A 23,518-nucleotide genomic window follows, 5' to 3' on the forward strand; every position below is an offset into this window, starting at 1 on the left:
ATGGTGGTGATCATCATCATCATCATCATCATCATCATCATCATCAACATCATCATGAAGATCATGATGATCATGATGATGGGGATGTTGGTGAAAGAGGTAGTGCTTGGAAAGAGAAGAAGAAGAAGAAGAAGAAAAGAAGAAGAAGAAGATGATGAAGAAGAAGAAGAAAAAGAAGGAAGAAGAAGAAGGAAGAAGAAGAAGAAGAAGAAGAAGAAGAAGAAGAAGAAGAAGAAGAAGAATGATGAGAGAAGTGGATGATGGAGAAGATAAAGAGGAGCATGATAATGTGGAGCTTAAGTAGAAAACGTTTTTAAGTATAAATAAAGATCTGTTGTGCAGAGAAATGAAAGCAGAGGAGTACGGGACAAGACAAAGAATGTCTACTGTTACTGAGGATGGATGTACAGTAGGAAAATAAAGAACTAAAAAACAGTAAAGATTATAATTGTCATGTTAATCAACAAAAAAGCTTTTGTCAAAGGTGAAAGCGATTGTGAAAAATGTGAAGAAGGAAAAAAATAAAGGACTTACCTGCACATAGCTATCCCCTTTGTCCAGCATGTATCCAATGACAGGAACACCCATAGTATGAGAAACCAAGTTGACTATTTGAACTGTTGACACTTTTCCAAATGCAACAATCAGGCGAATTTGACTCTTATCTCCATCATAGTGAGTGCACAATCGTGTCAACATATCTTTCATATCCGGGGATGCTGTCAGGTAAAATCCAGCCCATCTGAAGTACTCACTTTGATTTTTTAGTTTGGCCATGGCCATTTCAAAAATTGGTACAAAGTCGTCGAGATCTTCGTCTTCGAATATGGCTGTAATGTTTATAATCGGTTTTTTAGCTGAAGATGATGATGATGTAGATGACCGGTGTGTTCTTTCTCCTGCTCTGCTACTGCTGTCACGGCGATTTCTTAATTCGAATGCCTCTGTATTGGTAGTTTCTGCTGCTGCTTCCGTTCCTACAGTTGCTCTTGTTAGATGGACATGAGATGCGTCTCTTGAGATAGATGAAGCTCTACCGCTTCCTGGTAGCGAGAAAAAAGCATCTGAAAACTCGTCAATGTCAGTATTTTTCAGAAATCTTTTTTTAGTAGCTGCTCTTTGTGGAATTATTGCTGGTTTAGATAAAAAATCGTAGTTGGGCGAGGCCGCTTCCCTTATTCGTATATATGACTTTGAATCAAGAGCAGACAAGGAATCTGAAATCGCGGCGGCAATGTCAGTTGTGTCAGAGTCTTGCAACCCCGGAGATCTTAAGGAGGAAGTAGAGGACGAAGAAGACTTTGATATAGAAGCAGACGGTTCCCGTTGAAGAGAAGCAGCAGCCGCTGGGTGACAAGAGGCGAGAGACACCATGGCAGCAGCAGTCCAGCAGAGCAGAGCTAGTCCTATCACCACCATGGTCCCTCCGGCTGCTTCAGCAGAAACATCAACAAAAGCAGCAGCAGCAGCGGCGGTGGAGGCGTCCAGAGTGGAGGATGAGGATGGTGGTGATGGTGGCGAAGGCGGGGAGGTGGCTGGTGAGCTCGTCGATTAGGCATTGGTTGCCGGGCGCCAGCTCCTACCTCCCTGCAGCAGCACAGACGGCTGAATGCACTGTCTGTGGCAATGCTATCTTTTATAAAACAATAATATATTGGATTCAATGACAACAACTTGTAATCTTTAGGTTGTTGCTACCATTTAAAGGTAACGTTTCTGTAAACGCTACATGATGTCACCCTCTTTATTGCACTTCAAAATAAAGTTTGATTCCAGCTCATAGTTCATTACGAAATGAATAGATCGTAGTTTTTATTCTGTCAAACCTATTCAAACTAAAATTCTCGTAGATATATCGTCATAGAATCATTTTCAGTGGTTGGTAATGACATTGAAAATATGCATTCTAGTATACACGGGAGAAATACAATACAAACAATCTACCTTTACAAACATTGTGATTTAGGTACGTGCTATAAATGGACAACAAAATCATAGTTCACTCAATATCTTCCTCAAGGATTCGCGTGTTGAATCAGTCCTCATCACAGCTTTGGTGAGATTTGATATAACTTTATTATAAATCTGAATTCTTGAAAATAAATACATGACCATGTTGAACATATTGATAAGGAGACATGACTTTTGCAATCATCAACAAAATGCATATGCCTGGAGGGGCTCTGTATCTCAAGTATTTAATCTGCATTGTTTGAATAACACTACTTGTTGGAAGACTCGAGATCCCGAGGGAAGAAGCATCCTTATCGTGGAAAAAGTCCAATTGAAAAATTAGATGAAACACAATTACTGGTATCGATGATTCATGAAAGAGAATTACCAATCTGTAAAAAAAAGAAGAGAATTCGTTATAGTTATTATGCAATATTAAAATGAAACTAAAACTGTATAGACAATGATGAGATCAAGATGATGATGATGATATGAGGATCATAATAATAATAATGATGATAATCTTTGTTTTTGTTTTTGGGGTGATTCGTGGTTTTTTTTCGTGGTTTTTTTCGTGGTTTTTTTTAATATTTGGGTATTTGATTTGTTGCTCAAATTGTCAAGTTTTATGACACTACTTTATTGTTCATTCCAATTTATTTAGAGCTTTGCAATCAACATATATTAGAGTTCTACAATCCACAACTATATTATTCATTTCAATCTATACAATCCACAACTATATTATTCATTTCAATCTAGAGCTCTACAATCCACAACTATATTCATTAATCTATACAATCAACATTTTCAATCTAGAGTTCTACAATCCACAACTATATTATTCATTTCAATCTATACAATCCACAACTATATTATTCATTTCAATCTAGAGTTCTACACTCCACAACTATATTATTCATTTCAATCTAGAGTTCTACAATCCACAACTATATTATTCATTTCAATCTATACAATCCACAACTATATTATTCATTTCAATCTATACAATCCACAACTATATTATTCATTTCAATCTAGAGTTCTACAGTCCACAACTGCAGACAGCTTATTTGATTTGACAATTTATCATAATTGCATTATGTCAACTTTAATTGTTTGACGTTTGCAAAATATACCTAAAATATCGATCTTTCTTCAACCTCAAAGAGTGCATATCCATACAGCAGATATGAAGAAAAATAGATAACACAAACGAGAATGATATGATCATATTAATGAGTAAAAATTGTTAAAAAGAAAAATTACACCCTGTTACATAAAGGCATCTGCTGTAATTACCATTCAATTTTGACATTCAAAATTTTACAAGTCTTCTCGAAACTGTCATGAATTATGTTGTAAATCATTAAAATTCCCTTTTTGGTCACATATCAGTGGCTGTGATATATTAACTTGGCAATGTAATTGGTATGGATTTGACACCATAATATTATATAAGCATCATACAACGGCTAATTATTAAATATGGATTTTATCAACCCAAAATACGTAGGAAAAGTAAGAATTTACTCTAAATTTGACAAGTTGTTTCACGGGGAGAGGGGGGGGGGGGATGCAAATGTGAGCCGCCGGGTGATTCCTTGTCAGAATGAATTAGATGAATCAAATCTGAAGTAAAAACTTCTGGAGTATGAAAAGTCCTTGTTTTTTTTAATGTTGAGCTAACAAAATCCTCTCTTCTCATTGACAAAAGTTGTTCTGGCTCAGATTGAATTCTAAGTCCTATATAATACCGATTTGAGTTGTTTGGTCACAAATGTTGCTACTTGAAGCTGGATGAAGTAAATAATAAAAGAAAAAGTGAAATAAGAGCTTTAGTTTGATTCACAGAGACAATTTCGATGTTTCTGGTGTCCCCTTTGTCAACAAAATAGATGACTGATAATATACGGAAGAATAAGTAACATGAGAGAATGATGATGTTTAGGCCAGTAAACTAAACTCTGTTTTAACATCATCATCCTGTCGTCTCAAATTAGTTTTGTTTTATTAAACTTTAGCATTTATATAGTGCAATATCCACTGAAACTGCTCAAAGCACTTTACAGCAATACTTAACATGTAGGACCAGACATGACGCCTGTAAGGCGATTTTGCATTTTTCCGACAGAGACAGCGCTGTTAACCCCAAGGTGCTCAGTTTACACTTGAGTACAACGAGAGAATGTGAATAATGAACATTTTCCAATGACTCAATTTTATGCCGTCCAGAGCGGGACTCCAATCTGGACCTTCCGGTCCTAATGTGTGTTGTCATACCACAAGACGACATTGCCCTTTTTGGTGTCTTATTCATTGCCTGTTTCTTGACACGACGAAAACTCGAAACGTCCGTATCATACATATATTTGTGAATCAAAATGAAGCTTTTCTTATTTTTTAAAATTGTTTCTTACGAAGAGAATCGTGATTAAAAAACCCTTTAACCTTTTATATAGCGCATTATACACAAAACGTGCTCAAAGCGGGCTTCAGTATTGTTACTATTCACTTCGTGAAAACGTTAGGGTAACATTAGGATGAAGTTGATTTGAACCATACAAACAGAGTATTCCTTCAAAGGCATTAGGCACATAAAGCCGGAGTTTATTCCCATTCTTCTCATGTGAAAGGACAATAGAAATTGGTTGCTACTCTTTGGGTAGGAAGCTAGTCAATCGCAAAGTACTTTCCGCCAGATCTAACAGAACCAGCTACTCTGTAAGATTGGGCGGGGAAGGGGGGGGGGCAGGATAAAATCCCAACTTCACCAGGATTCGTGTCAGTCCCGTAGCATATGAAGCAAGTGATCTACCAACTGAGCTATTAGAGGGGGGCGGAGGCTTATACTTTTAGAGCGTTGAGGGGTAATTTTAAACCTGATTATCTCTTTCTCTTCTCTCCTCTTATTCACTTTCTCCATCTCCACTCTCGCGTTCTCTCTCTCTCTCTCTCTCTCTCTCTCTCTCTCTCTCTCTTCTCTTCTCTTCTCTTCTCTTCTCTTTTCTTCTCATCTATTTGCTTTCTTTTGGTGTTTGAGTGTGCGTGTGTGTGTTTGTGTGTGTGTGTATGTGTGAGAGAGAGAGAGAGATAGAGAGAGAGATAAAGAGAGATAGAAAGGAAAGGAGAGACCACTCTTCTTCGATATAGAAATGATCCTAACTTTCAACAAGTTCCCAGAAGTACAGAATGAAACAGGAATAAAGTGTTACATATTCATGGTGATTATTAACATAACAGTATAAGGGAGGTGTTAGGAGTTACAATGTAATCAATATGAAGGAGTTTGAATCGTGGTACTAAAAAGGGAAAAATCAGGTTGGCTGTATCAGGGATTGTTACAGTTTTATTAATATTGCCACCCTCCCCCCCCCCCGCTTCTCTCTCTCTCTCTCTCTCTCTCTCTCTCTCTCTCTCTCTCTCTCTCTCTCTCTCTCCATCTATTTGCAATACTGTGATTCACACAATTACAACAGAACACAACCCATTTACCATCCAAATAAGAAAACAAAAACTTGTATTTTCCACATTCTTTATTCCCATCCCGTTCAGTGGGAGGTGTTAGCTGACAATGTCATCAATAAGGTGTTGGTTGGCTTCACGATGCACAAATGGACAGAACGCACCAGTTTGATTAGATGTCGTCATTGGGATATCCCATTCCCCCTCTCTCTCTCTCTCTCTCTCTCTCTCACTCTCTCTCTCTCTCTCTCTCTCTCTCTCTCTCTCGCTCTAAAATCATATCCATTTATGTAAATTTATATTGTCCTAACTATTTGAAACTGCCCAGTTTTATTTATTCATTCAATTCCATCTAACTCATACATCACATACTCTCTCCCTCATACACATACACACACACACACACACACACACACACATAGACACTTTTTCTCTCTTCCTCTTTCTTTCTCTCTCTCTCTCTCTCTCTCTCTCTCTCTCTCTCTCTCTCTCTTTCTTCCCGCCCCCCCCCTTTTTTTTTCTATTTTCCCTACCAAATGCACAAAGTATATATGAAAAAGAACCCACATCAGATCGTTGTAAAATCAATTTAACTAACTAGGACTTGTAGGTTTGGCAATTCCATTTAGTGCTTACATGGTGGGAGATGTATGATCCTGTAGACAATTATGTAAAGTGAACCTTGTGATTTTAAAGGAATAACACCAGGTAGGATGAGGTCATACTTTTTTATATAAATTAAAAGCCCGGACCATTAGAGACCACGAAAACAAACAACGTCATTGAAAAACATGCCAGAAAAGTGTCAGGTATTTTGAATATACCCGTCTCAGCGGTGGAAAATTACCTGCACTCCTTTGTACATACCGCCATTGACTGAAAAGGCATCATTACAAAGAATTCCATAACAATATTAACTGACTGCCAAGGCAAAAAAAAAAAACAAGCAAACAAACAAAAAAAGACTATAACAACAAACAGAAAAACACCAAAGCAAAACAACCACCCCCCCCCCCCCCAAAAAAAAAAAAAAAATCAAGCCAGTACATCTAGCCAAATTGGTATCTTGAAAGATCATTTTATAATTCAAGGCGGAAAATTTGGAATTCTCTCCCGAAAATTGTAAGAGATGCACCAAACATCACACTTTTTAATCTATAACTACTAGATAGAAACCATTTATTTCATGAGAAATGTCTTGCATAGAGCCATCAATTGCATTGTGTATTATCTCAGTTTTATTTGTATGTGTGTCAACTGATAGTATGTGTTTTATTGGATTTTTGTTAATTACAAATGTTTAATTTGATGTCATAGGGTTCGTATATTTGCCAATGTAAATCGCATACAGCAAGATCATCATGGTTATGCCCTGAAGAAATGCTTTAACATAATAATCATTATTATTATTATCAATATTAGCATTATTATTATTACTATTATTATTATTATTATTATTATTATTATTATTATTATTATTATTATTATTATTTATTATTTTATTATATTATTATTATTATTATTATATTATTATTATTATTATTATTATTATTATTATTATTATTATTATATTATTATTATTATTGTTATTATTATTATTATTAACAATATAAAATAATAATAATAATATATTATTATTATTATTATTATTATTATTATTATTATTATTATTATTATTATTATTATTATTATTTTATTATTATTATTATTATTATTATATATATTATTATTATTATTATTATTATTATTATTATTATTATTATTATTATTATTATTATTATTATCATCATCATTATTGTTATTATTATTATTATTATTATTATTATTATTATATTATTATTATTATTATTATTATCATTATTATTATTATCATCATCAACATCCTCATCCTCATAATAATAATAAGAAGAAGAAGAAAAAAAAATAATAATATAATAATAATAATAATAATAATAATAATAATAATAATAAATAATAATAATAATAATAATAATAATAATATATAATAATAATAATAATATATAATAATAAATGAAGTGAAGAAGAAGAAGAAGAAGAAAGAAGAAGAAGAAGAAGAAGAAGAAGAAGATTATGATAGAAGAGAAAAAAAAGAAAATATTATTATTATTATTATTATTATTATTATTATTATTATTATTATTATTATTATTACTATTATCATTAATTTTATTATTATTATTATTGTTTTTATTATTATTGTTATTAATATTATCATCATCATGATCATCATCGCCAACGTAAGGTACTTTTTGACAAAGTTGGATTGTCTAAACTTGATCAGGTTTGAGACATTTGGGCAACTTGGCCCCATCTAAACATTTCATGGCGAAAATGGATAAAAATGTGATTTGGGTTTTGTCAAAATAGATCAGTGCTTCTAGTATTTGGCCAATAGAGGTAGATTAAGTTTGATATAACTCCTAGTTTGATCAGATATCGCATGAAGCGCTTCAGACGAGATGGACTGATCGCTTGTTGTTTTTCATCAATAATTCACTCAGACTGTCTACCAGTTTTATCCCCATCGATGGGTCTCGGGTTAACCTGTTAACTGCCGTACTCGGAGAAATATGTATATTTAAAAATTTGGCCAGAAAACTCGTCCTTCAAATATCGATCGATTTAAATTACCCTCATCTTGGCAAAAACTCTCGAATCTGTGACTTCTGGAAGTTACAGGTTTGAGAGTTTTTGCCAAGAAGGGGGTCATTTAAATCGATCGATATTTGAAGGACGAGTTTTTTGGCCAAATTATAGAATATATATGTTTCCAGAGTACGGCAGTTAACGGGTTAATCTGATAATCATCGGTCCAGTTTTATTTTGTTTTGTTGTTTTCAGACCGTCTCCTCTAGCCAGTGTTGTAAATAGATAACGATACAGCACGACAGGGGAAGACCGGATAGGTAAAAATAAGGTGACAGTGTGATGGATGGAAAGAGTAATGGAGAGAGAAGTGAGGAAGAGAGAGAGAGAGAGAGAGAGAGAGAGAGAGAGAGAGAGAGAGAAAGTGAGAGGAGAGAGAGGGGGAGAGCAGAGAGAGAAATAGAGAGAGAGAGAGAAAGAGAGAGAGAGAGATAATGAGAGGTGTGCGAAGGGAAAGAATAAGGAACAGTGGAACTGGAGTATGCCCCTTTTTTTCAGTAGAGTTAAATGTAATTTACAATTGCTTGTATCTGGACGATTAAATTTATTCTTTAAAAAAAATAGGGTTGGAGGTCAAAATGTTTCCTACAGCCAATGTTAAATGTCTGCTCACGAACATAGAATTACTGTCAAATCTAAAAATTATTAGACTATTTTATACAGATTGATATACGAGTAACTTGTAGACCTAAATTAAGGGTAATGTTATGACCAAGTGACTCAAATGCTTATTTATTAAATCTCCTAGGTCATAGTGATCGGTCATTTGACATTGGGAATTGCCATTTGGTCGTCCTGTTGTCACATTCATGTGCGCGCAACGACAGACTTTATTACCGCCCCGATTTTGATGTTTGATGTTTCAACATATTTGTCTCGATCTATGTTAATTTCCACGATGCAACAGTATAATAAAGACGAGTGCCTGTTCGTAAAAGCCTTTTTTCCCCCGCAAATAAGGCGAGTTCTACAATTGTGAGTAGATAAATGTGGGGGATAAAATGATTTGATAGATGGAGAGAGGGAGAGACAGTCAGACAAACAGATGGAGAGAGAGAGAGAGAGAGAGAGAGAGAGAGAGAGAGAGAGAGAGAGAGAGAGAGAGAGAGTAATCAGTATTTTTTTAGTCTATGGACATGGAACTAGAGTTCTCCGGGTTTTGTAGCGTTAATATCCATATACTAATTCATAGGGTTCAAGGAAAGGATGTTGTGTTGTTCTATTGCAAAATACTTTCATTTAATTAAACATAGCATCTCAGTCAGGGCTTTCGTGTTGAATTTACGCAAATACGTACCAGATTTATCTGTGAGCCTTGTTTCTCAAGAGAAAGAAAAACTCGCCGATAAATAACTAGTCTTTCAATCCAATTATTGTAAAATTGATACGTAAATGAATAGTAGATATACAATGAGTGTTGGTTTATATTGTTTTTATTCCATATGTTATCTTCCCAATTTCAATTGATGCGAGTTTCATCCAACGTCAATTGCAATTTTGAAGATAACGAGTGGTATGAAAACAGCATAAATAGACAAGAATTATATATCTAATTTATACCACTTTCATTTCGATAAATATACAATAAGTTGCTCAACCGAATTAAATTTTTCAGTCTTGGGTTCTCATTTTGGTGTCACAATTGCGTTGGTGAACCGCTTCACTTCAATTCAAACATTGTAAGACTCAACTTCGTTTTATATATTATATTTAGGTATCTGTCTATACTCGAAAACATAGCTCTCAAAATTTGGGGTTCATATACTTCACCGTTCACTTTTCTGACATCTAGAATAAAAAATGTCAAAAACATGTTGAATTCCTCGAGAGGAAATTCATCAACTTTCCTGGCCTCACAATCATGGGCTAAAACCTGTCGGAAGAGTTTTAGTTCCCCGTTCGGCATTTCTGATGTGTGTGGTTTGTTTTTTGTTTTTGTTTTTTTTTTGGGGGGGGGTTTGTTTGTTTTGTTTGTTTGTTTTTTTTTTGTTTTTTTTTTGTTTGTTTTTGTCTACAGCATTGTTGTTGAACGATAAATATCGATTTTCTACGGTGTTTTAATGTAGGTGATAAGTTCAGGATGGTAATTAGGAATAGTTTGTAGTATTACAATTATAAGTGTGTCTGTCAATGGAGATTGGATTGGTTTGATTTTGTCCTAGCAGACAAACTTAGAATATAATATAACTTCCCACGATGCCTTTTATCCAATCAGAATTAACCAGTAATTGTAAGATTCGCGTATTAAACTTGATCCTTCCTTTTAACAATTCAGAGCCTGCCAAAAAGGGAAACATGTCTTTTTGATGTTATTTCGTGTGTAGAATACGAGTGTTATCCTACTGAGTTATTTATTATGTAAACAACTTACGGATGTGGTATAAATAAGCCAATAACAAAGTACATTTCCTAACATTCTGATTTGCTTGATGAATTTCAAATGTTTCAAATCAAAAAGATTGGTAGCAAATTCAATGTAATTTGTAATGCGTCTATGCTGATGGAGCCTGTGGGTATCCAGGCTTCTGTTATGTTGCCATTGGATAGAGTTTTAGTTGATTTTAGATGATAATAATGAGAGGGAGATGGTGGTGGTGGTGGAGGAGGAGGATGAGGAGTAGAAGTACCGGAATTAGGAAGAAAATAAGAAGGAAGATGGTAGAGGGAGGCGGACTGCCGAGAAGAAGAAGAAGAAGAAGAAGAAGAAGAAGAAGAAGAAGAAGAAGAAGAAGAAGAAGAAGAAGAAGAAGAAGAAGAAGAAGTTAGACTATATATCTGTGATTTACATTTGCTAAAGTCGATTCGACAAGAACTAAAACTGCCACATTTTAATCGCACACTTAACTAGGCAGTGTGCTTTGAACAAAATAACTATTTTTGGTAGCAAATCATTTGTCTTTGATCATGAGTCCGATTTCCACTTAGGACAATCGGTTGGTATCGCATCAAGCCTACTGATTTAGTTAAGCTGTATGATCTTAAACACCTGTCATTGTCCGATAATGGGAACTATCTATGTTTATACAATCCTTTTTGCAAAATGCTCTGTAGGGCGCATCGCGTAAAGAACACATCATAGTAAGCTAATTGTAAAATGAAGACCTGGTGCTGTAAAAAGTACTTACTGAACATAATATTAATGCCATGATTAGACGTAGTACTGACGACATATTTCAGTCCAGACATAACTATATTCTCTCTCTCTCTCTCTCTCTCTCTCTCTCTCTCTCTCTCTCTCTCTCTCTCTCTTTTTGTTTTTCTTTCTTTTTTTCTTTCATTCTCTCTCTCTCTCTCTCTCTCTCTCTCTCTCCTTCTCTCTCTCTCTCTCTTTCTCTTTCTCTCTCTCCCTCAGTATTACACATATTTGAGAGCAATTTTATAGCGTAATATCCACTAAACGGGCTCAAAGCGCTTTACAAGAGGTCACAACAGTCAACAACCTGTTAGACGACATCATTATTTTTTTCCAACCAACACAAAGCTGTTAATGGCCAGGTACCCATTTTGCACCTCAGTACGGTGTGAGAATGTGAATGACGAGCTTTTTTAAAAACATTATGCGCCGGTGAGAGCGGGACTCGACATACACACAAAATCACGCATATACATAAACACAAACAACTGCAGAAGTAGCAAGTAGGCAAAACGGGTCTTCAACAACACAACGTTGCGATATCGGATTACGAGACTTCTGCCCATTTGTGTGATAGGTCAAGGATCAATGATTCCTTTATCCCATGCATACGTCACAACGGATGCGTTCCTCATATAAATATGAATATTAAAGATTGACGTCACAATACAACACTAGCAGGGAATATCCAGTCGCATATGAATAGATAATTTATCATTCGTCTCATATTGTGCAAAGATCTGTCGTGCGTACTTTGAGCGAAACAACACTTTTTTCTTCTTCTTAATTTCACCCAGAAGACTCCATCAAATATCGATCGATTAAACTGACCTTCAATAAGGTTAAAAAGTCTGAAACCCGAGACTTCAGAGAGGTCTCAGGGACAAGTTAAGACTTCACGTGATCTAGCGGTGTTTGATTTTAAACTTTTCTGACCAAAATTGAGTTCTGGTTATTGTTAAAGTACAGCAGAGATATGCACGAACTTGATATCGGGTAGGGATGGGGGGGGGGGGGGGGGGTGTTATAGTGAGAAATGTTTACAATGGAATCTGTGAATATGTATTTATGGGTATGATAACCCAAATAGACGTGGTCTTATTGCTGTAATGGAAACATTCCCATGCTAACACAATATAATCTGAATTGCAATATTATGATAAAGTAGAAGCCACTCAGAGACAGTGAGTCTGTAGAATCGGTGTTTATTCCTGATACTGTGGAATTAAACGGACAGTAACATTTACATACAACCCTTTTGATAGGGCGCATTTGTAACGCAAAGTGTTATCGAACCGGATGTGAAAGATCCAGTAACCTGTTAGGTTTTTATAGAGGGGTAAGAAACAAAACCGAGTCTGCCGGATTTCAAGCCCGGTCTATTTGAGTGTAATTTAGGTTCTCTACAAACTGAACATCAGAAACCCCTGAACTGATTTTTAGAAACTACCATAGTCTTTTGCTGGGTTATTAGAGTTATAGGTATGTAGCCAGTGTATAGAAGGTACGCATTTGACAATATTTTGAACTCTGGATGAAAAACCAATTAATTTAAAAAATCAGTTAAGATAACGTTTGATGGACAGAATACACTCATACCATTCAGAAATAGGCTGAATGATGATTTGACTTGCTCCGTATTTTTGGACTGTGTCATACACATCTATCTGGCTAACTTTTTGTGAGTTTAGGGTCAATAGAAAGAAACAAAATAAAGTCTTTGAAAAATCTTATCAATAATAATAATGATAATAATAATAATAATAATAATAATAATAATAATAATAATAATATAATAATAATAATAATAATAATAATAATAATAATGATAATAATAATAATAATAATAATAATAATAATAATAATAATAATAATAATAATAATAATAATAATAATAATAATAATAATAATACTGTAGATTCTTGACCATTCAAAACGAGGACTTTGTGACACACCCTCAAACCGCTCGAACAAATAGAGCTGGTTATTTACCAACAATAGAATGAAGGTCGTTGACATCACTCTGCTCTTTGTTATTGTTTTTGAAGGCTAGTTGTGTGGTTAGTTCTCAATCGATTCGATCAGTCAGACTAAAACGTTAAAAGTTACACATAGTTTTCTGTCAGTATGCAGATCTAGTGAATATTTTATTTAAATGTATACCATCGATGGCAACAAATTGACGTTACTCAGCTCTTTTGTTATTGTAGTTAGACAGCCATTTTAATAATTAGCTCTCACTAAACTCTATCAATTAGACTTTAAACGCTAAGGATTGCACATAGCATTGTGTGTTGGTACATTATATCCGACTGGCGAATTTTGTGTATATTTTGCCCAAACGCATAGCTGAGTACCGTATAGATTGCTAAGTTTAGCACCAACATGAATGTTGATGTTCTGACGACTACCCGACTATCCGAGGGGCGTGATTATGTTCCCTCCAACTAGCGAGATGTATATTGAGTGGTGTCCATTTCATTCTACCTTAAATGTAAGTTGGATAAACGAGGCTTCATTCTACAAAGAAATCGAAATGTTATCCGAGAAACGATATGCAAATGAAATGGAGATATTCCTATCTTTTGTTTTAAAATGAACAATAAATTTATGCAGAAACAATAGAAACATCAATAAGAAAAAAAAAGAATATGATTTATGATGGGCACGCAATACATCGAAAATCAGACTAAATACCATTCGATATACGTATAAAACACATCAAACAAAATTGCATTAAAGGACATTGAACCGTTTACACTTTTGTCTTTCGTCAATAAGATAAGAAAACAATGCACATACACCCAGCTAAACACCCGATCATACTCAAGCACATACCCACTCAAATAGGTACACTCATTCACGATCACATATGTAAACAACCAAGTTTCAACGAAGTTTATTCAATCTTAGGCTTTCGCCAATAAATCACAGAATTTGATGACAACATACATGAAAGTTGAAAATAAAATGGTAAATGGAACCAAAAAATAAACTGATACCATTAATAACCATAAAAATTACAACAATCGTAATACCACCAATACGTACAAATAATAATAATAATAATAATAATAATATAATATAATAATAATAATAATAATAATAATAATAATAATAATAATATATAATAATAATAATAATAATAATAATAATAATAATAATAATAATAATAATAATAATAATAATATAATAATAATAATAATAATAATAATAATAATAATAATAACAATGATAATATTACCATCATCATTACTATCACCAACATCACAACTACCACCACCAACATTACCATTATCACTACCATCATTATTACGTTTCCAATCAGTTTTTCTCACAATAGACCAGTGGCGGTTCTAGCCTATTTACAGTGGTGGGGCAAAGATGATTAGGTCATATATATATATATATATATATATATATATATATATATATATATATATATATATATATTTTTTTTTTTTTTTTAAATTTATCTTTTTATTTTTTTAAAGTTATTTATTTATTTATTTATTTTTTAATTATTTTTTTTTAATTATTATTTTTTTCACCTTTAAAAAATAATATTTCAACCACAAATAATCACATTCATAATGAAATGACAATACCAGTAGATTTTGATTATTCCAAACGTAATCAAAAATGAATCACGAAAGAGAATACAACTAAAAAATAAAGCGACGAGACATAATGCGACAACACCTTGACAATACAAGTCCATTTCGTTCACTCGAAAAATTAAAGATTTGCTTTAATCCCTCAACGGCGAGATTAATATTTCTGTTACATTACTGGTTTTCAGTAGTATGTGGTAACCATAAAGTTTTAATCGAGAAGCAACAACAGCGATATGACTCGAGTTTCATTCAGAGCTCAAATTGCATTTAACTGCTGTCTTGATGATTAGAATGATTGTGCCGGTGGTGGTAGTGGTTGGAATAGTGGTAGCGGTGGTGGTGGTGGTGGAGGAGGATGTAATTATGGTAGTGGTTTTGGTGGTGCTGTTGGTTAGAATGATATTTATGGAGACGATGACGGAAATTTTATGATGATGTTGATATTGTTTTTATTGCTATTGTAGTACTTGTTGTTAATATTGTTGTTGTTGTTAATGATGAAGGATGATGATGATGATGATGATGATGAATAATGATGATGATGATAATGATGATGATAATGATGATTATGATGACAACGACGATGTCGTCGACAATGATGGTTACCATACGATATTACAATATTACAAAGTTTATTCAATCTTAGGCTTTCGACAATAAATCATACAATTTGATGACCACATACATGAAAGTGGAAAAAAATGGTAAATGGAACCAAACAATAAACTGATACCATTAATAACCACAAAAAATACAACAATAGTAATACCACCAATACGTACAATAATAATAATAATAATAATAATAATAATAATAATAATAATAATAATAAATAATAAAATAACAATAATACAATGAATAATAATAATTATATAATAATAATAATAATAATAATAATAATAATAATAATAATAATAATAATGATAATAATAATAATAATATAATAACAATAATAATATTACCATCATCATTACTACCACCACCATCATTACTACTACCACCACCGCTACCACTATCACTACCACCATCACCATCATTATTACGTTTCCAATCATTTTTTCTCGTTTCTAAAAATTTGATATCTATCAAAACAGACGAAATTCCGGTCATTTTTTTAAAGGGTAGTTAAAATATCTACGATTTTATTAGCCCTAAAAACTACGATTTTTATTTTCCTACTTTAAGTAGGCAGGTCTGCTATGACAAGTATCAGTATCAGTTCCATAGTCAAAAGAAGACCAACAAAAACACAGTTTATTTAATCTTAGGCTTTCGCCAATACTTCATACAATACAATTAAGACAAAATAATGTTACCAATTTCTCCTCAAGCATTCGTTAGACTATAACAATAACGACCGTGTTATCTTTACTCCTCACCCAACCAACCCGAGCTTCCCGCCTCTTCATCGCGAACTATCTTATGTATGTATTAGCTTCAGGACGGGCAAGTACGGAATCTGCCCACCCTTCCGTATTTCCTCTTTAACTTAGAATTCAACTCTCTCCTTTCTCAGAAGAGTATTTCTCGTATACTAATTCAATTGTTGAGAAAACCAAAATGGTGGTTGTATTTTATATATTTATTTAGTCGTGACTTTTGAATAAAAGTGTTTTGTTTTATTAGACGGAATACAATAGAAAATTGCATTGTTTTGCAAAATTATTTTGTCTGGCAATAAAAATACAGCGGTAATTACTTTAAGAATTAAAAAAAAAAGAACTAACAAATTAATTTGTTAAAAAACAAAACAAAAAACACCCCAAAACAACAACAACAACAACAACAAAACAAATAAGAAAACAATTTAAATAAATGAGTTTTGAGAAGCACTAAAGAAAACGAGAAAAAAAGAAAAGTTTAAATGGATAAACAAATATATAAAAACAACACAAATTAATACTAAATTGATATAAAATTAGTAAATTAATAAATTTAATTCAATACTGGAACATTCCCAAAGTCATTACATCAATGGTACCAGCACAAGTAAGGCAATAAATAAGAAAAAGTTCGTTTGCCAAAATCTCGATTTAGTTTTCACTGGTTAATAAGGTGGGCTCATTTGAATTAGCCCGACCTAGTACTAGAGAGGCCAGACAGCAAAAATCGGAGTTAGTTCACCGTCATGCGACGTAACGATGAGATGACGATGTGGGCGGAGTGGGGGGGGGGGAGTGATAAAAAAGAACAGGAGCGTATCCTGGTTTATGCATTACGGGATGCATGGTGATTCGCAATCTATTAAAAATACACACAAACTGATTTCAGTACGAAGTATAAAGTTTAAGTAGTAAATTTTTAAATTATCTAATTTAAATTTGATTATTTCAGACCTGGTAATACAGCATATAACTTGAAAAAACAGGCTGGTATTTGCCCACCCTGCCCATTATTACCAGCCGTCCCTGCAATAGACCTCCTTATTACTACGAATATTCTCGTAGAACTACGATTTTTCGGCGAACATAATGATGAGGGCACTGATATGCATACAAAAACACACACATACACACGAAAACACACACAATTGTTAATAGTAGTAAATCACTAAGATAATACTAAATGGTGATAATGATAATAATAATAATAATAATAATAATAATAATAATAATAATAATAATAATAATAATAATAATAATAATAATAATAATAATAATAATACGATAATAAAATAATAATAATAATAATAATAATAATAATAATAATAATAATAATAATAATAATAATAATAATAATAATAATAATATAATAATAATATATAATAATAATAATAATAATAATATAATAATAATAATAATAATAATAATAATAATAATAATAATAATATCTAGAACAACAACAACGACAACAACAACAACAGAAATGTTGAATTCTCTTATGCCATTAATTAGAAAGCCATCAACAACGACGACAAAATAAACACAACAACAACAATGATAAAAACAACAATGAAAACAACAACATCAACAACAACAAGAGACGGGGTGGCGATGCCAGCTAGATCTCGGATCATTGCATCGGGAATTGGCTTGCAGGAATGATAAAACAGGATTTGGATGGAATTTCGCCCTATCGATTTTTAGATACCCGTACGTCTGAGGGCTGTTCTTGCCTTCTTCTTACGAGATAAATATATCCTCCCATAGGCTCATACGTCTAGTCAACTAATCTAGAGCATTCACTTGGCTCAGATCGTTCCATCCGTTCTGAATGTACCAGGAAACCTGTACAAGTAAAAAAGGCGATCGGTTGGCGTGGCGTAGGCGATAAGTGACTGGACTTTGAATCTTTTCTTCCAAGTGGTTATGGTCAAATGGATTCCCAGTCTCGTTTAGTAACAATGTCAAGCGACGTTAAGCGCGGGGAATAACTGGAATTAGACAACTATTTTGCGATAATATCCTCCTCGTCTCGTAACCTGGCTCTTAAAGACTGCGAAATTTGACAGGTGCTAATCATTCAAATTAAAATATCTTGTATCTGATTTACATTTTGCATAAAAAAGAACATAATTTCTGACACCATTGATTATGTCCATGGGTAAAGCTCTCGTTACAGGCAACGACGCGAATTTTATTAAAACAACAACAACAACAAAAGATGTGAAAAAATTACATTGTATTGCACAGAATTGGAAATTGCTTCGGATGACCTTTAGAGGATAAGTATAGTATATCTAATAGATTTGGCCATCAATTACTTTGCGACTGAATGTCGTCTTGTCCAGAGGGTAGCAAGCAATTGTTATGCCACTCGACTTATTGATATTAAGGACTTTTAAAGTATAAATGAGACAGATTCAAAATGTAGATACATAAATTATCTTGTATTTTGGTGCCCTTCGCAATTAGGGCATGGGATTTAACAGGGTTTTTTTTTTCCAAAGTCCCATCACGACGACGTAAGATCATATATTCTATAATCGTTCCCCTCAAAATAAAGAAAAGCATTCCCTGGTAAAAGTAGAAGACAAACATTCCCTGCCTGCCAACCTCTGTGTCATATTATTTCCACTCAGATATTTTGGAGAAAAAAAAGTTATTTTATAATATATATACAAAATCATTCAGATATGGTATTTTAAAAGTTTCGTGATATCTCTTGAAATTTTACACAATCAATAAATGGGGTTAATATGATATGGTCCCATGATCGGAAGGTCCAGGTTCAAGTCCCGCTCTGAGCGGCGCATACTTGAGTCCTTGGAAAAGGCTCTTTACTCACAAATTCTCACCTTACTCAGGTGTGAAATGAGTGCCTGGCCGTTAACAGCGTTGTCTTTGTCGAAAAATATTATAATATAGCCTTACAGGCTCTTCCTATAAGTTAAGTGTCGCTGCTGGTTAGGGACTTTGAGCACGCTGAGTTGATATTACGCGCTACAGATGCTTTGGGTTAGTCATGTATAAAACTCTGGCGAAAATCTTTATTCACCATAACACTATATAGTTTGGGGATTTGGACCGGGTATGGTTGCATGCGAGTCTACGGCTAATCAATTTAGTTAGAAGGCTTCTATGTTTGAGTGGCTTAGGGGCCTAGTGGTATGACACTCGCCTTTGAACTGTCACGGGTTTGAGTCCCGCTCTGAGCGGTGCAAAGTTGAGTCCTTGGAAAATGCTCTAAAAACATATTCTTTCTTCGTGCCCTGGTTTAAAATAAGTACCTGGTGGTAAATATAGTTTGATCTGTCGGAAAATAATTATAATATCGCCTTACAGGCCTTATGTCTCGTTCTACCTGGTAAGTGTTGCGTTTGGCTAAGGACCCCGTGTTAAGCGCTTTGGGCACGTTTATAGGATTTTGTGCTCTATAAAAATGTTCAAGTTTTTCTCCACGATTCTTACTGTTTTCCATGTATTGTCACTGAAATGAACGAATGACCTATTTTCTAAACATATTTCTACTCTGGTCAAGTGGATGACATTTGAAATGTGACCCGTCGCCTGAATATAATGTCAAATCAGGGTGTACCAGATTTAAAGTGACTACACAATAAAGAGAATTTTTAAAATTACTTTTTCGCTCATTATGAAACTACCACCATCCTCTTCAATGAAGAAAACGGAATGACACAAGTCTAATATTCTTGTCTTCAGATTCAATCCTTCGGCATCTTTAGCCATGAGACATAAGACCGATTCAAGACGATAGGCTACACATCAGGAATGAAGATCTGAAGGGAGCAAACCGACAAACAACCTATGTTTCAACATTTAAGTCAAACGGGAAGAAGTAGGGATGGATAATGGATAGGCACAAACTGGAAAAACCTGCATATTATAATATAATATTACAATGGAGTCACCATTGACAGTAAGAGCAAAGAAGGCCTAGATATAGCCTGTGACCAAGGAACTTAATGACAGGATGGCCAACGAAGAGGAATTTCCCGTGGGTCGATCAGCTGTTATTACTGTGTCATACCGGAAGTGGCCCTCTTCGTTTGATGAATAGGAAGATCAGCTCTATCAATACAATCTTCTTGTCTGATGATTAGTTAAGCGAGACCCTATATTTCGCTATTTTCCCTCGCCTCGATTAAAAATTAATCAACTTTTTCAACATATATTTCTCATGGGATTTTTGATTTATATTTACAAAACCATCATGCTTCATACATGTTTTGTTTATAAAGCAACTATCGAGCTGCGAATGATGGCACTCGCCGTTTTCATAGAGAAGATCAAACGAGGGAAGTGATAATATAATAATAGTGATAATATTTCTTGTTAAAATATCAGTATCGCATTGATATCGAAAATTTCAGATTTTTTCTAATTTAGCGTTTATAAGGGAAAAGTAGTGTGAATTTTATAAGCCTAAATTTAACCATTATCATTTAGATAACGATTTATATCATAGCCACTATTATGATTGCAAAAATCGCAAAGACTTCCGGGAATATTTTATAGAGAATTAAGAGGCATCTAAAGTAAGCATAATATGAGATTTAGACCCATTACAAACGAAAAGAGGACCACGACCACTTTGTTCAGAATGTTTTCCTTTAACGTTGGTAACAGTTTCTTCGTCACACAGTACAATAATATTACGACGTTCTATCCAGGCAGCAGCGTTTAATGTTGCTCACACTACAATGTTATGACGATCGATCTAGTCCACACATTCCTTACCGCACGGACGGCGTATTTCCCAATATGGTGACGCATCTAGGCCTTTCTGACACCGCGCTCAAAAGCAAGATTAGGAACCCGTTTGCTACGGTCCTTTATATTCTTGGCAATTTACGAGTATCTGCCTCACACTGGTGCAGCCATCGCGTAATTTTGGTCGGGATCCAATTTCTTTATCAGTCACCAAGCGCGGCGGTTAGAGTGTGTAAAGTCGAGACTTTCCACCGTCTCCTGCCACCGTTGCTTCCTTCTTTATACCAGAGACTGAAGTAGTCTATCGGCTACGACCTGGACTGGGTCTGCTGTTACTCTTTGTCCAGCTTTTCCGACTCTTCTGTCAGCGGTGAGCGCTCTTAACCAGCAGCCTGTTAAATCTGGTTATAGTCTCGGATTTGGGAGTGATGGCAGGGCAAACCTGCTCGATATAGGAACTGAATTCCTCCCAGTTAACCTTCCTGACGTACCATCTGCAAATGGGAGAGACTGCACCCTCGGTATTGTCACCTTCTCTGTGACAAGAACCGGCCTGTGCTGGCTATGCGGGAAGTCGCAGAGGACTGTCCGCTTCACCTGCAGCGGTTCACCTTCGCTCCCTTCGTGATGAGGGTGAGGTCAATAGTATAATCCTACTTATGGCGAGTAGCCCTAAAGGTACCCTTGGCTGTAGGATCGTACACTAGGTGTAAATCGTTATAGTCCATCCGTAAGTGGAGTTGTCAACAGTCCCTCGTTGCAGTCTCGGTAGCCCCATTCGTGATGGTGGCTATTAAAGTGCAATGTAGTGCAAAACAGCCCACATACCTCTACAAAAATCATATTCACTCCGTTGCTGTCTGTTGAACTCTCAATGACCCTTACCTTCGATGACTCTTTAGAGTAAACGTTAACCGCTCCTTTGAGCCTCGAAGTGTCCTCTTGCTGGACCACCGTATAGCCTGGAATCTGGAATCGAGAAGATTTCGCGCCTGAATAAACTCAACGCTATGGACGGCTGGTAGTTTTGACAAAAGCTCATTTTTTGCCTTATTCTGGCTCTCAATATTGAGGTCACTAATCCTGGTATCGCATTTTCTAGCTGAAGATGTGTTGGGACGTTCGCTTATTTCTAGACCGTGCCGACGACCCTGGCAACACGAATACGGTAGTATTTGGTTAGGCGGCCGACCTTCGCCATTGAAAAATCTGTTTCCTGGAATCAATCATTTGAACATAGAAGTGTGGAGCCCGAGATGGACGAGGCCATTCGGGCACCGGGTTGGATATCCATTAGTCACATATCGGGGCGTGCCGGTCAAGTGGATTGCTATAGGCTCAAATTACTGCTTTGCCCCCGATATGCCCCAAGCTCCCCCAACAGACAAGGTCGGAGATCCACGAGCGAGTCTATCCAGGCGGAAAGTCATTGCCACAAGTCGCGAACCCGCCCGGTAGTTGCTACACAGTAGAACGCTCAACCAGGCACTCTGAGGTTCGGGTTCTTTGGTGGAAGCTAAAAGGGGCACCAGGAAACATCTGGAGAAGGCTGCCGAAAAAAGGGCAAAAGGTGAAGAACCATGTGTTGGCATATATAATATGCTACGACTAGGGCTTAGGTCAGATAAATAATGTTGTTTGTCATCCTACTATATGTGCTTTATAATTAGCATATTTAACAATTGACAATAAATACTTGCTTAAAAGAACTCTCAGTCTTAACTTTTTTGCCGATAACGGCGGAAAATTTGGCTTATAAGCTTTAGCCTAAGGTGTTTACCGTGACATGACTTCAAACTCCAGACCCTTGCTTAAAGACCAGGGCGAGTCGACGTATTATCTTTAAACGATAAAGCTTTTAGTTTACTGAAGAAGCAATCGAACCCGAAACGTTCATTGTTAATATAAGGCTTCTATTATTATCGTTATCTAATGCCTTTCCATAAATTCCATCGTTCCACGTACACTGGCAGTCTCCAATTTCCCTAAGTTACCGTATACCCATTAACAATTCCCAATAGAATCTAGTCATACATAGTCCCTCTTGGTATAACAATATAATACTGGTAGAGGAGGGGGGTAAAGGGTGTTGCTCGATTGACTTACAACGATGGCGGAGAGAGACGAAAACAGCTTCAATATTTCCTAGTCACGTTCATACCATGATACTTTAAGTCTTATATCGACGTGTTGATAGTCATTCAAATGACTATTTTACTAGGTAATCTCCCCAGGAGGCTTGCTACTGCATTAATCCCGAAACACCAAGAATCTTAATCCTTCAGAACCGCCTGGCCAATTGAACTGACGGAGAGTTATATATATTTCTCAAAGGCTGAAAGAGCAATAACAAATGTTTGCTAACTTTTGAAATTGACACCCTTTTACCACAGCATACTTTCCACAAAATATTAGACCCAGTGACCCAATCAGTAACGCAGATCAAATCAGATGTATTTACTCTATCCATTGACTGCGGTGCCCATATGATATGAGACTTAAATAGTAAATACCAAGACAAAATTCAGGAAGATTTGGAGTTATAACGTTTCATCGATAAGTAAGAAATG

The 23,518-nt window shown here is 35.0% G+C and overlaps 1 protein-coding gene across 1 annotated transcript in view; it reads right to left on the reverse strand.

The window, feature by feature from the left end:
• LOC144978412 (uncharacterized) overlaps nucleotides 1–23,518 on the reverse strand; it is a 245,435-nt gene that overhangs the window by 175,978 nt on the left and 45,939 nt on the right. The window contains exon 2 of the mRNA XM_078924431.1: nucleotides 535–2,345. Coding sequence (XP_078780557.1) covers nucleotides 535–1,419 — 885 coding nt within the window. The 5' untranslated portion in view covers nucleotides 1,420–2,345. The remainder of the gene's footprint in view (nucleotides 1–534; nucleotides 2,346–23,518) is intronic.

The sequence above is a fragment of the Berghia stephanieae genome, chromosome 1 (genome assembly GCF_034508935.2).
Source record: "Berghia stephanieae isolate SIO BIC M18660-M18661 chromosome 1, UCSD_Bste_1.3, whole genome shotgun sequence".
NCBI classification, from domain to species: Eukaryota; Metazoa; Mollusca; class Gastropoda; order Nudibranchia; family Aeolidiidae; genus Berghia; species Berghia stephanieae.